The 13,506-nt window shown below is 46.1% G+C and overlaps 1 protein-coding gene across 2 annotated transcripts in view; it reads right to left on the bottom strand.

The window, feature by feature from the left end:
- KIF18A (kinesin family member 18A) overlaps positions 1-13,506 on the bottom strand; it is a 375,729-nt gene that overhangs the window by 164,764 nt on the left and 197,459 nt on the right. For both annotated transcript variants that reach the window (XM_069623518.1, XM_069623519.1), the window contains exon 12: positions 1,361-1,482. In XM_069623518.1, coding sequence (XP_069479619.1) covers positions 1,361-1,482 — 122 coding nt within the window. The remainder of the gene's footprint in view (positions 1-1,360; positions 1,483-13,506) is intronic.

Consider the following 13,506-nt stretch of genomic DNA (forward strand, 5'->3'; position numbering starts at 1 on the left):
ACAGTTACTTTTGTCCTACATCTCAGGGAAAAAATATGTGCAGAATCAACAAGATTAGCTACGATGTTAACAAGCATTGGCAAAGCCAGCCGTTTTGGCATTTGTGTAGGCATGGCATATGTCTTTGAAAGGCACTGCTATAATGCTACTACAAGCCTGTAGGATGGCAACAACTGGAAAAATTGTAAATTATATGGGTACATGATAGCATTGCCCGGCAAATTCCTAATACTTAGACAGGCCAAAAAGTAAACGCTTGTGTTTAACAGGATATTGGTGGCAAGCAACATATCCAAGTCTAGAGGCTGAAGGCACACTTGTTCAAGATATTTATCAATACACCAGTATCACATTTACATTTGAGCTAAAACGTGGTTGCAGACCTTCCCGAGTGGGCACTTTCCCAAAGAACAGGTTATTTGGCTGTGTTCGTTCTCGCTAGAGGGGATCCCAGACCTCTTTTTGTATGTTTAGGGGCTTGGTGTTTCACCCCAGGTTACCCAGGCTTATCCAAACGTGGACTCCTTGCTCACTGTGCTTAGAGAGACACAGATTCACCGCACTGATGAGGTCCGACTAGGCAGAAACACGTGTCTGCTGTTGCTGTTGGTACTCTTGTTCAGAGGAGAATTGCTCAGCATTTCAGTGCTGGACTGCCTAAGTGAGTGGGACAAAGACTGATCTGCAAATTTATATTTCTCCTGTGAAAGGTACAGAGAGCTAAAACGTGGTTGCAGACCCTGCCGATTAGGCACCTTCCCAAAGAACAGGTTGTTTGGCCGTGTTCGTTCTCGGTAGAGGGGCTCCCAGACCTAGCATATTTACAACTGCAATTAATCCATCAACTCTGAAACTTCTGCTTGGAAATAAAACTTGCAGGCCAGGGATTGATGTTACTGCTGGATAGACCTGGATAGACCTGACACACACAGATCCCAGGAGGATTCGTTTTGGACACGCAGGGGCAGTAGTTGATGGGAATGGCCATGTAGGTAGACTGGTCATGGGCGGTCAATGGGTGGATAAATAACCATAGAACACCCACAAGCTGTGTCCCCCCTCTTCAGGTGCCATCTGTGACTAGGCCAAGTCCTTGACATTGTCAGCAGGGGTGGGGAACCCCCCTCGTCATGGGCGGTAAGAGGTACAGAGGGGGATCCAGAGAGATGGTGAAAAACCACTTCGATACATTACACGCAAAATCGCTGAAGAGGCGTCCGAAATAACTTTGTCCATGCAATAACGAGTTAAATCACAATACTAGTGAAAACATTCTATGTGCTTTGCGATCTGCATTTACTAAATGAAAGTGTACTTGTAAAATACTGCATATGTGTATGCCGTGTTAACATGCACTTACTTTAATGAATGTTTATCTTCTTGTTGTTGAAGGGATGCAATATGCAACATAAACTGAATTTGGGTTTTCAGGTCATTTACTTCCAGCTGCAAGTGGCAGCACTTTAGCTCTTTGCTCAGCTCCTGAAAGAAGAAAGTGCACGTTAATTTACGAAATCAGAAATGAAAATCTTTTACTGAAGGTTGCAGAGGCATACAATGAAAAGTCAGGATTTAAATACTGACGGAATTACAAAATGTGCCAGGGACCACGTCTGGAGGCCTCTTTTTCCCCTTTCTCAAAGGTCTGATAGTACCTAATGTTAATGGATTAAGTATTAATGGAACCGCTGCTGAGGCTATTTATGGAAAAGATCATGTCTACTTTGCAAAAGTATCTAATAAAATATTAATATTGGCATAAGCCTGAAGATTAAATTAGTACAAGACTGGAAAATTAATAAAGCAATACATCAAAGCGCACTGCTTTATAGACCACTTTCATCCTTTTCATACATAGGAACAATACGACTGCTGTAGGGGGTGGGAGACCACTAATCACTGGCCACCAAAACGGGCAGATTTGGCCAAGTAATCGAAACATTTAAATTGCCTCAGACCTCCACCAAGTCCAGCCAGGATTTTCTGCCCATGAGCTAGCACACTCCCCACTGTCGAGACCCTTATTTATACCGATATTAAGCCTGGAGGAACACAGCAGCCAATTACACTATACATTAGAGATTTGAGAATCAGACCCGAGTAAACCACAAGGAAGGCACAGGCTTTAATCAGGTGCCACGATGTTTTTGAAGAACTGGTTGAAGTTACAAATTGCCAAACCACCAAGGGTCCCCTACATAATTGAGATATGCTGCTCCATCAGGTAGTATGGGAGTGGGTCCCTTGGGAAGACATCTACTAACATAACCATGCTTTTAACAAGGTCCCTGTAAGGGAGGAATGTTATCACAAGTATGACACAGATACAAAAGGTGCAATTTGTAAAACCTTTATTGAAGTTTTCAATGGGGTTGGAGAAACTCGTACTTTGCCCTATGGCTATAATGTGAGTAATCTCGACCATTAAAATAAATAAAACAGTCATATTTGAGTCTGTCGTATCAAAATGGCCTATACTAACAAAACCTAATGCCTGCCCCATCTCTTGTACAAAAAGTGTGTAAAGGAGAATATGTATGCAAAGGAAAATCAGTGTTCAAATATAAAGAATAAACGTGGCTGAGTCGGCTCTCCTCCCCACATTGGGCAGCACAGAGTAAGATGGTCCCCGTAGGCAAGTTGACACACTCCGGCTCAGATTTTTAACACATATGCAGTTCAAAAACGTAGATTGAGGCCTACCACGTTAAAGTCTTGCTTTCCAGCTTCCAAAACACAGTTCAACACAATTTTCCCGCCGTGCCCCCTCTGTCGGGCTCAGACCTTTCAAAAGAAAAGTTCACAACACTTCCAGGGGTTCCCTTCCCCAAGTTCAATCCACATCCTTTAAGGGTTCCCTTCCGCTAACTTATTAAACTTCCGGTCTCCCTCAGTCGGCTCAGACCGTTTCCTGATGTTGAAGACTTCTGAACGTGCGTAGCTTTTTCTACAGACCACTTTGACTTTCCAGCTTTCAACATGCACCCCCCAGTGCTTCCTCGTCTGGTTAGTTCACAGTCATGGCACTTAAGTTCAACTTTCATCTTTTTGCTCTCCCCTTTTCTCTCGGTTAATTTTGATCACCTCACTTTTACAGTTCATTCACTTTACTGCTACAACTTTTCAACTTTCACAGAGACGTTGGAGTGGGCTACTTCCTTTCGCCAGACAACTCCGTTACTCGGTATCGCTGGCTTTACAGCTATCGTTACTGCAAGGTTCATTCACAGGTCTGCCTTCCTTCACGTCTTTACTGTCTTCCAATTTACGAGTCAAGGTTAGTACCACTTGCTTGGCCTCACCTCCCCAACTCTGCTGTGCATCCGGCATGGTCGCTGGTGTCCTTGAAATACAATGCAGGCTTCTTGTTTGGGCCTTTTCCATGTAGCTTTTGCTGCCTTTTGGAGTCAACGACCTCCTGCAGGGGACTCCTGGGGTTCTACACCCGTGGCTCTCGTCCCTCAGTCTGTTGCTCTGCTCCAGTAGGTTTGCCTTCGCCCCAGAAATTCTGCTCTTGCTTGTGCTCCACCTTGCTCAGAGTGTGTCTCTATGGTCCGCCTTTTATCCATATGCGGAAATGTAATTGGTATCAGATGTCTGCACTTAAGAGTCCAGTGCCTGACTTTGCCTGACCCAATTAGTGGGACATGTCCAATGAGATGTGTAAGAGTTAGCATTGTTACTCTCAGTCGTCTTCTTCCTTGGCACAGCGTTTGTGTAGAAAGGAGAGTTTGGGGGTGGGGGGGTAGTTGGGACATCAAGTGAATCCTATAAAATAGGAGGTATCATGGGTATGGGAAAGGGAGGAATACTGGGTCTCACCACCGGCTGCCACGACCCCAATCCTCGAAGACCCCTCATCCAGGTGATCCTCCCACACTGGTCAACCCCCAGGGTCTGCATCTAAAGGTGATGGCCGTGCCCTGGCCACCTGAGAGAGGGAGACTAGTAGCCGAGACACCCTTTGGTTTCTCACATCCCATCAGTAATGGAGCACCAAATTCTTCAGTACTATTGCACGGGGCCATTTCCAAATGGTACATGGATTACTTTGGAGCAATTATCTGAAAGATTGTAAGCATTGCCTTTTAAATTATTCCTGTTCAGCACAAATGCAATATGCAGAAGTAAAGGACACCTTGGCCCTACCTACTGTAACATTGATCTAATCTGGGCTCTAGGCTCTGACCTGCACCAACACGGTTTTATAGTTTGAGCAACATTGGCAAAGTGCCCATCAAACTTGAGGAACATCAGTGGGTGCCAGATTCTTTATGTAGCTGACACCACAGAAGAAACAGACAAAAAAGCTAGAGAGGCAGCTTCTTAGGAGGAGATGGTGAGTGTGGAGAAAGCCGAAAGCTGCTCATGTGTAAGAAGATCTGCCGTGCAAAGAATGGAGAGGGGATCTAGACCTCCGTTCATGTCGGAGAACAAAGTTGTGAGAAATACCAAGGAGGCAGCCAGACTGCACGGTGCAGCAAACTAAGGAGGGATGCAAGCAAATCAGTAAAACCCAGTGACATACCTGCAAATCTCCCACATGCCGAGCACAAATGGAAAGGGGATAACCTGACTGAGAGACGTGGGTAGCAGTGGTTCGGGATAAAAAGGAGACATGAGAAGCATGCCCAAATTGAACTGTCAAAGCACAGAAGCAATACTGGAGAGAAAATGTAAAATGGGAAGCAGGAAAAGGACAGAATTGCCAGGTCTGGCAGAGAAGGGGAGAGGGAATTGAGATACAGATTCCGAACACTTTTGAAGGGGAGATTGCATGCAAAGGTAGAACACGAGTGACACATTGTAAAAAGTTAAGTCCAACTTCTCAATATCATCGAAAGCAACGTTGTCTAATGTCCAAGGGAGTAGCATTGCATTGATCAGTCTTTTCGTGTACTAATTATGGGATCACACTAGAATTTGTATAAGGAAATAAAGCTGTTAGGGATAGTATCTGCAAACAGGGGTTGAAATTGAATTGCGTGCTTGGGGTAAATGCAGAGAAAATGAGTAAATACAAAAGTTGTAATAACGAAAAGAGAGAGGTTGCTGGTGAGCACAATGAGTTAACTGATCCACAATGTGTCTGTGCTATTGAAAAAAAACTAGTTTAAAATGTTACTGCTCAGGAGCCCACGACCTTGATCTGTGAGGTTAAGAAATTTAAAAGGCGTGACCCTGAGGGTGACAAGAGACAAATGGCCTTGGGTTGCACTCTAAGAATAGTTTAAGATTATAATTACACTTGGTGTGGGGTGGGGGGGTAGGGTGATGTGAATGTTATCGCCTCAGTTTAAAAACTAGTTTAAATGGTACCAGCTGTGGAAAGGTTAGCTAAATAGAAAATATGCTATGTATGGGGGCAGAGTTGTGGTGTGAACTGAATTACCGCACATGAGAAGAATTATCTGTTGATTTCGAACGGACCAACTGGCAGATCCCACTTTTGTCCGAGGGAGTCCCATTGATTATAATTTGGTTTCAATAAAGAGATTTTGTACAGTGGATGCAAATCAGATCCAACGGACAAGGGGTAGAGATAACAAGATATAAAGCTTTAGCACTATGATGCAGGATGGCTGTGACCAAAAACTGTCTTGACTCAATTTAAGAGTGGCCATTCCTTGCACGTGTCTGGGGACTGGGTTGAATGGGATACAGAGCCAAAGGTAAAGTCTACCGAGTTAGATCATTTCATAAACTATAACCAACTATTGGAGCGATTGGACCAAGGCTACTGTGTTCCGTTGAGAATGTATGACTGCAGCAAAAGCACCCCCCTAAGGGAACAGGGCAGTATAGTCAACTGGAAATGCACAATTACGTCCAGATGTCGTGTTGTTTATGACAATTGATAGACGACATGGGTCTGAGGGAAAGGAGAAGAGAAACCAGGGGCATAAAAAATAAATACATTGGAAAGACCAGCAAGCATTACATCAGAGCAAATGGGAACAGATGCAATATTAACCCAAATAACACGTATTCTGGCGCATGGCAAAACAAAAGTTGGAACGAACTATTGAACAAAAAATGTCCTGCTAGCTACAGAAGCCAGGTGTGTTTAGTCTTTTTGGCTCAATGTCAATTGCACTGAGAATACATTGAATGCCAGACATGGCCCAATAGCGAGGCGGGGGGAAACTGGATAGGACAAATCTAATGTAAGAAATAACTTCTAACTTAACATAGTATACTGTCTGGCCTTGTTCTGATGTCAAGTGATACTTGAAAAAAAAATGTAGTAAGTTGGGCATGCCAGTCCAAGAACCTATCTCCCAATACCTTTGAGAAAGAGACTGAATACAAAACACGTTTACAAGCTATGAGCAAAAGCACAGAGTCACAAAAGTCATTTGGAAAACACTTGGAAATTTAGTTTACAGCTGGAGTGAAGTTCAAGTTACATAACCAACTGCAGAGTACCAGTAAATATCTGGCATCAGGAAACTGAGCGCAAAGTTCCCGACCGAGAAGTGACCAGCCTACTCCTAAACGACATGCTTCTAAAAATATTTTATCAGGTGACATGCTCCTGATGCTACTTCTCATGTTTACACATCTTGGGTGGAAATACCTAGTTTTGTAATTTTTTAAAAACGAATGTTATATAGTTACACAAATTATAAGTTAATCACCGTAGTGACTAACATACTCCTAGTCCATAGTCCCCTTTCCTCCATACTTTATGGGCGTCCATAGCTAGGGACGGGAGACTGAAACTTCACCAGAAAAAACAACTTCCCCATTAAATTTAGATGCGCGCTGGGGCGCGCCCTGGGAGCGTGAGCTTGCCTGACTCCGCCGCCGGATTCACTCAGTCCGCTTTGACGTGTCGACAATATTACCATTGCCTAATGACACCACTTCTATTGGGGGGTATGGTGGTACATATGGAGAAAAGGGGACTATGGACTAGGAGTACGCTAGTCACTACGATGAGCAACTTATAATTACTCCTACGTCCCGTCCCCTTTCCTCCATACTGTATGGGCGATTACAACTGAATGTAGCCCCAGGGTGGAGAGCTGCCCCTCCTAGGAAAACAAGTACCTTAACACTGCCTGACAGAATGCTGCGTCCGACCTGGAACTGGCATCCACGCAGTAGTGCTTGCAGAAGGCCGAGGGCGTAACCCATGTAGCTGCCTTGCTGATGACTTGCCACAGGACGTGCCTCTGGAAAGCAACCGCCCCTGGCCTTAGCTCTGATAGTCTGGGCATGCATATTTGCTGGGAGAGGTTTGTGCTGCCCCCTTGTAGGCCTCCTTGATGGCTGCAACCATCCACCTTGCTATGGAGACATTGGAAGCCCGATAGCCAGTCTTAGAACCACCAAAGGTGACCAAGAGAGCTTCTGATTTGCGGAAGCTCCTGGTTCTGTCCAGGTAGAATTTTAGAGCACACCTGACGTCTAGTCAGTGCAGAACCCTCTGAGCGTCGTCCTTAGGGTCTGCAAAGAAAGTAGGTAACACCATCTCTTCATTCAGGTTAAAAGAGGAGACCACCTGAGGTAAAAATGCAGGGCGAGTTCTAAGCACCACCTTGTCCTTATGAAAAGTAGAAGGCTCTGAAGCCACCAGTGCCTGGATTTCACTAACCCAGGGTGCAGATGTAAGGCCCACCAGGAGGGTTGTCTTAATGGTGACTAGCCTGATGTCTGCGGACACCATAGGTTTGAATGGTGCATGCGCCAGGACGCCCAAGACCATGTTGAGGTCCCATATCGGGTGTGGCATCTTGAAAGGTGGTTAGAGCCTGGTGATTCCCACCCGGTGTCTTTTAAACACCGGAATAGTGGAAGAAAATACCTCCTCCGAATTGCGATAGGCTCCTATTGCCACCAGATAGGTGCGGCATGTGTCCAACTGCACCCCAAGTGTGCGAGGTGTGCAGGGAAGGACAGCACGTTGTCCAACGTGCAGACCAATGGATCGACCTCCTTTGATTCAGCCCAGTGGCAAAACCTGGTCCACTTGCCTTTGTATTGGCTCCAGGTCGCTCCTAGCGCCTTGTATAATGTCTCAGTTAGCCTGTGACGGATGTAGATGCCTTTGTGTGAACTGTTCAGGAACCACACTGCAAGGGCTAACTTCTGGGGTGCGGGGTGGATGACTGTGCTTCCCTGCTGTGCGAGTAGGTGAGCTGGGCCCAGCGGAAGGTGCAACAGGGCCTGATGCGACAGGCTGAGAAGTTCGAGAACCATGGACTTACTGGCCAGCACAGAGATATCATGATGATACAGAGGTGCCGGGCTTCTCAGATCATGCAGAATACCATCGCCTCCAGGCTGTACAAGTGGTCAAACGCCTAGTGAAAAGAGACCATGTATCAGAAGCACGCAGAAGGCTGCATTGGCTCCCTGTTCAGGCGAGGGTATCTTTTAGACTGCTTCTCATCACACACAAACGTGTGCATGGAACGATGCCTGCCTATCTGAAATACATAATTATTCCTAAGAAAAATATCAGAACTCTTAGATCCGAGGAGTCGAACACTCTCATGGTTCCATGCCTTAAGATCAAGAAATCTAGAGATGCTGCGTTTTTTTCTGCAGCGTCTCAGTCCTGGAATTCTCTTAGTCCTTTGCTTAGAGTTACAACATCGACCAAAGTCTTCAAGAAAGGGCTAAAAACGGCTCTGTTCTCCTAAATACTTTTCTGCCTGAATCGATCTGGCCTTTTCTACAACCACTTTGTTCTGTACCTACTGCTCTCTTGTGTTTTCTGTTGTAAATTGGTTGTTTATGTTCCAGCGCCCTTAAGTCCTAGGGTACCCGGTGTGCTATACAAATTAAATAACATAACCCTGTGTGCCAGGGGAGCGGGAGGGAAGGCAAACACGTTCATGTTGGTCCATTGGATCGCATCGTGTCGCCCAGAGAACCCCAGCCCTGTCCCTGCCAGAACGCAAACTGGGGGCACCTCCTGTTGGACCAGGTGGCAAAGAGATCCACGCAAGGATGACCCGATCTGTCGAAGATCCCCTGAAGGACCTGTTTGTTCAACTGCCATTCGTAGTTGTCTGCACCCTGCCTGCTGAGCCTGTCCGCCTCCAGGTTGGACTCCCCTGGGAGGTGAATTGGTGTTAAGTGAATGTTCTTCGCCAGAGCCCTCTCCCAAATGCTGTCTGCTAGAGTACAGAGGGGAGGGGACTTGGTGCCTCCCTGCTTGCTGATGTAATACATGCTGGTGGATCTGTCTGTTTGAATGAGGATCGTCTTGGCACTGATCGGTAGGAAGGCTTTGAGAGCGAGCCAGTAGTCCGTGCTCCACCAGACTTGGTCCTGGTGGAGATGAAGTGGGATGCTGACCAGCTCCGTCTGGGAACTCTTCTTCTGGCTCCAAGAGGCTGCGAAGTGCAACTGCAATCACCTCATTTTGAGCCTCGTGTACGGCACTGCCAGGAGACATGTCGCCATGATGCCTAAGAGGTGTTGGTACCACCAATGCCAAGGTCACTGCTCTGCTGAGACAATGCCCCGTGGCCCTCTTGATGGCTGTGATCTCGTCCTCCGAGGGGAAAACTCTCTTGGAGCTTGTATCACAGATGAGGACCAGGAACGTTAGATGCTGCGTAGGCTCCAGCTGTGACTTCTTGAGATTGATGGAAAATCCCAACTCGTGTAGCGTATTCATGAGGGCGGAGACTGTGTGGTGAACTGCCTCCGAAGACCTTGCCCCGATAAGCTAGTTGTCTAGGTATGGATAGACACACAAATGGGCCCCATTATCATTAGCAGAAGGTCCCAAAAGCGCAGTGCTCCCAAAAGGATCAATTAGGAAGTTGGAAGAGGAGGGAGCCAGGGCTAAGAACATACATTTTAACAAAAGGGTGATTAAGTCTCCTATCTGACATTACTAGTGAATGGTGTGGGTTGCCAACAAAGCCAGGTGCCATCACATGCTAGATGTTGCGGCGCCCCCAATCTGTATACAGAGAATGCTTTGGCTATCCACTCCACCCCAACAATGCATGAATTTTTCACATTGCCACATTAAAAGCGCCCATCGCTTTATGGGATTAGAGGAGGGAAGATCCACACGAAGCTGGCAATACTTGTATGCTCAGCATCCCTTGAACAGGTGCAGACATCATACATAAAAATACAAGGGGAAAGAGCAGGATCTGAATTAGGATGGGAAAGCAGAGACAGTTACCTCAGAAGGTTTCGTCACTCATACAAGTAAGACAAACTGAGTTCATCCTGATAGCAGGATCAGGGTGTGTCAAGAAGAGAAAGGCCCATCCGTGGGAGGGCTAGCTAAGTCCAAGTCATCCCTCAGAATTGTAGGACACCCCTAGGTGCGGGAACCATTAGCAAATCCCAATCTCCATTGCACAGGGAGTTCCCTAATGTAGAGAGAGGCTGAAAGGCAAGGTCAAGGCCCTAAAAAGGAAGTTGGGAGAAAGATCATTTGGAGGCAGCTGGAGAAGGCAGCAGAAGGAGCTACAGACAAAGAAAGAGGAGAGTCCCAAGAGACATGGAGATACAAGGCCGGCACAGAGACAAAGGAGACTGGATCAGCAGACCCAGGAGGTTCGGCAGATAAACATGTATTTCTGTTTTGTAGGAAAACCAACCACAACAAAAGTACCAGGACGAAGAAGAGCCCAGAAGACATGAAGATTACTTACTGTGCTACCACTGGTATGAAGTGGACCCGAGGATGCATGAAAATCAATCCTTCAAGAACAAAGGACTTTGACAATCTGCCAAGGCGGGACTGGCAACATTGTATAAGAAGAGGACTAAAGAATTGGTCAAGCCCAGCAGAGAGAGGCAGCAGGTGTGAGCGGAAGTTTCAAATCCGGTCGGCTGACCGAGGTGAACCACTAGTGGAGAACACTGGCGAAGTGCTGAGGAAGTTCTCTGTGGGTCCAGTTGGAGAGGACCCGAATGAGATGCAAGAAGAGGAAGCCAAGCAGCCTAGCAGAGCGTAGAGCCGTTGCTCTGATGCAGAAGCAGAGAAGAGCCAATGAAGGTAACGGGAGGTACGACATTTACATCATCATTACGACAGACCCAGAGAGGACATGTGAGTGGAAGAAACGCAGGCTCGAGAGGGTCTCCACCGAACCAGAAGTAACAGTGAAACTACTGGGAAGTGTGCATCGAGCATCCGAGGAGAATTTTCTTGTCAAACTGGCCACAGTAAACCGACTGACGACCAGTGAAGGGTCGGGGACAGGAAAACAAGCATACTGCGCATACGAGGAGAATTTCCTCATAGCAGTGACCTCAGTAAACCCACTGACCACCAGAAAAGGGTCTGGGACTCAAATGCAAGCACACTGAGCATCAGAGGAGAACTTCTGTGTCGCACTGGCAGCAATAAGCACACTGATCATCAGAGAAGGGTCTGGGAGCCCCACAGAAGTATATTGAGTATCCGAGGAGAGCATCCTCGCCGTAGTGTCAGGGAGAAGAAATCCAGAGGCCCAGAAAAGGACTTGGGACTTTGCCAATACCAGGAGAAGGGAGTCATTCTCCTGGTTCTGAAAGTTGAGCAAACTGAAAGCCCTTTTGGATCCAGAGAAACCAGGGCAAGGTAGTCATTCCCCCTGACTTTGGTATGAACTATATTGGAGTGAGTGAACTACTACCAGGAGATGGGAGTCATTCTCTTGGTTCCGAAAGTTGACTGTTATAAAGGTTTGTAGGAACCACAATGTAGGGGAAGGGAGTCAATCTCCCATTCATCCCTTTTGACACAACATTTCTGTAAATACCACCCGCCTACCAGGAGAAGGGAGTCATTCTTCGAAGATAGTGAGGTTTTCTTTTCTTACAAATTAAAGTCTTTGCCAACCACCATGCCACCTTAGTGTCAGCTTCCTTCTTTGACATCCTTACAATTTGCACAGAGGAATCTAAGAGAAAGAGGTGCTCAGAGAAACTGGGGAAGATAAGATGACCAAAGATTTGAAGAAAGAGGCATTGGACGGATATGTGCCTATGGAGGAGGAGCTAAGAGGACGTCAGCAGGAGGTGGCGAAAGAGATGAAGTGCGAGGGGATGAAAGGAGCCCATTTGATAGGAGAGAGGTTAAGCAGTAGAGGGCTAAAGAGAAGCTAAGAAGATGGTGATGTGAAGGAGGAGATATTAGGTAGCAGGCAATGGGGACACCTAACCGAGATAGGTGAAGAGGGTGACAAAATGGGGGATGGTGAGGCACAGGTAGCGAGAACAAGAAGGCAAATAGGACATGGGAAGAAAACTTAAAGAGGAGGTGGGGGAAGAAACCAGAGAAGATTACTAAGGTAACAACATACCACAAATTATTGGTGGAAGAGCCAGCATGTGGTGGAAATGCAAGAAGGTATGATGGGAGATGGAACAGCTCAAAGAAGAAGAGAAGTGAGACCTCTAGGTACAAGATTGAGACAGCACGGAGGAGAGGCAGTTGGGTTTGAGAGTCAGAGACCCAAGACCCTGATGTCGGGAAGGAGGCAGCAGGAACCCAAGAAGGAATCCCATAGATAGTCTGGAGTTGCCTACTGTTTCCCCATAGCTCCCATACTGAGTAAGGCCAGCACCAGAGGGACTCCCACTACAGAACAATCAGGGTTAAAGTGCAGATGCACAAGCTTCGCCTACCATACCCTAGGTGCACATGAACATTACCAAGGACCTACTACCTCTAAAGACTGAGACTTTAGTTAAAAGACTGAGAAGCTGCAAGAGTAATTGCAGGCGGCCGCGAGAATGCTTGATTTTCTTAAGCCAAATTGCAGACACGCCCACATCTGTTTTGTTGTGTTAAGCAGATGGTTTGGTAAGGAGGAAGGGCTTAAAATAGGACATGAACCCATGCTTAACGAGCAGGACACATTTTTGTTTCGGATCCCTTTGAACCTTGATGTGGGACAATGAACGTGGAGTTAATCCTGAACACAATATTTTCAAGCACATGTCTGACCTAAAGCGAACTGATTCGCTGTGCACACTTGCAGAATCCTAAATAAAGAACTGTTGGGAACCAAATCTTCTGTCTGAGCTGCATTTGATTTCACTGTACTTTGTGACAAATGACAACCAAAAGACACAGGTTGTTAATATTCTCTTCCAGTGAGGTGGACCTGGAGAAGTACACATGCACATAATGGAACTCGGACCACAGGAAGAGTAGGAAATGGGGAATTGGGGGTGCTGCTGATGTCTTAAGATGTTCTTTGTTGTGTAGAACAATAAGACAGACAAGCAGCTCGTGGTGGGGTATGGCACTTCTATCCAGTGGAACCGATAACCCAAATCCAGTTTGCATAGCGTATGTATAGGTCATTAGCTTAATAAAATGATGTATCCAATACACCACCGTAGAAAAATGTAAATTTCAACTAAATGTTTATCAATATTATAAATGTTTATCAATATAAGCATTTTTTTACACTTGCATTTAAAACCTCACAAATGCTGAAAGACTGGAGAAAGTTTCATTTATTGATTTTCTGTGTGTTAGGGAGAATTCTAATTTATGGCTAATTTCCCTTACCAAGTGAG

Source organism: Ambystoma mexicanum, chromosome 11 (genome assembly GCF_040938575.1).
Source record: "Ambystoma mexicanum isolate Mex_15411 chromosome 11, UKY_AmexF1_1, whole genome shotgun sequence".
NCBI lineage: Eukaryota > Metazoa > Chordata > Amphibia > Caudata > Ambystomatidae > Ambystoma > Ambystoma mexicanum.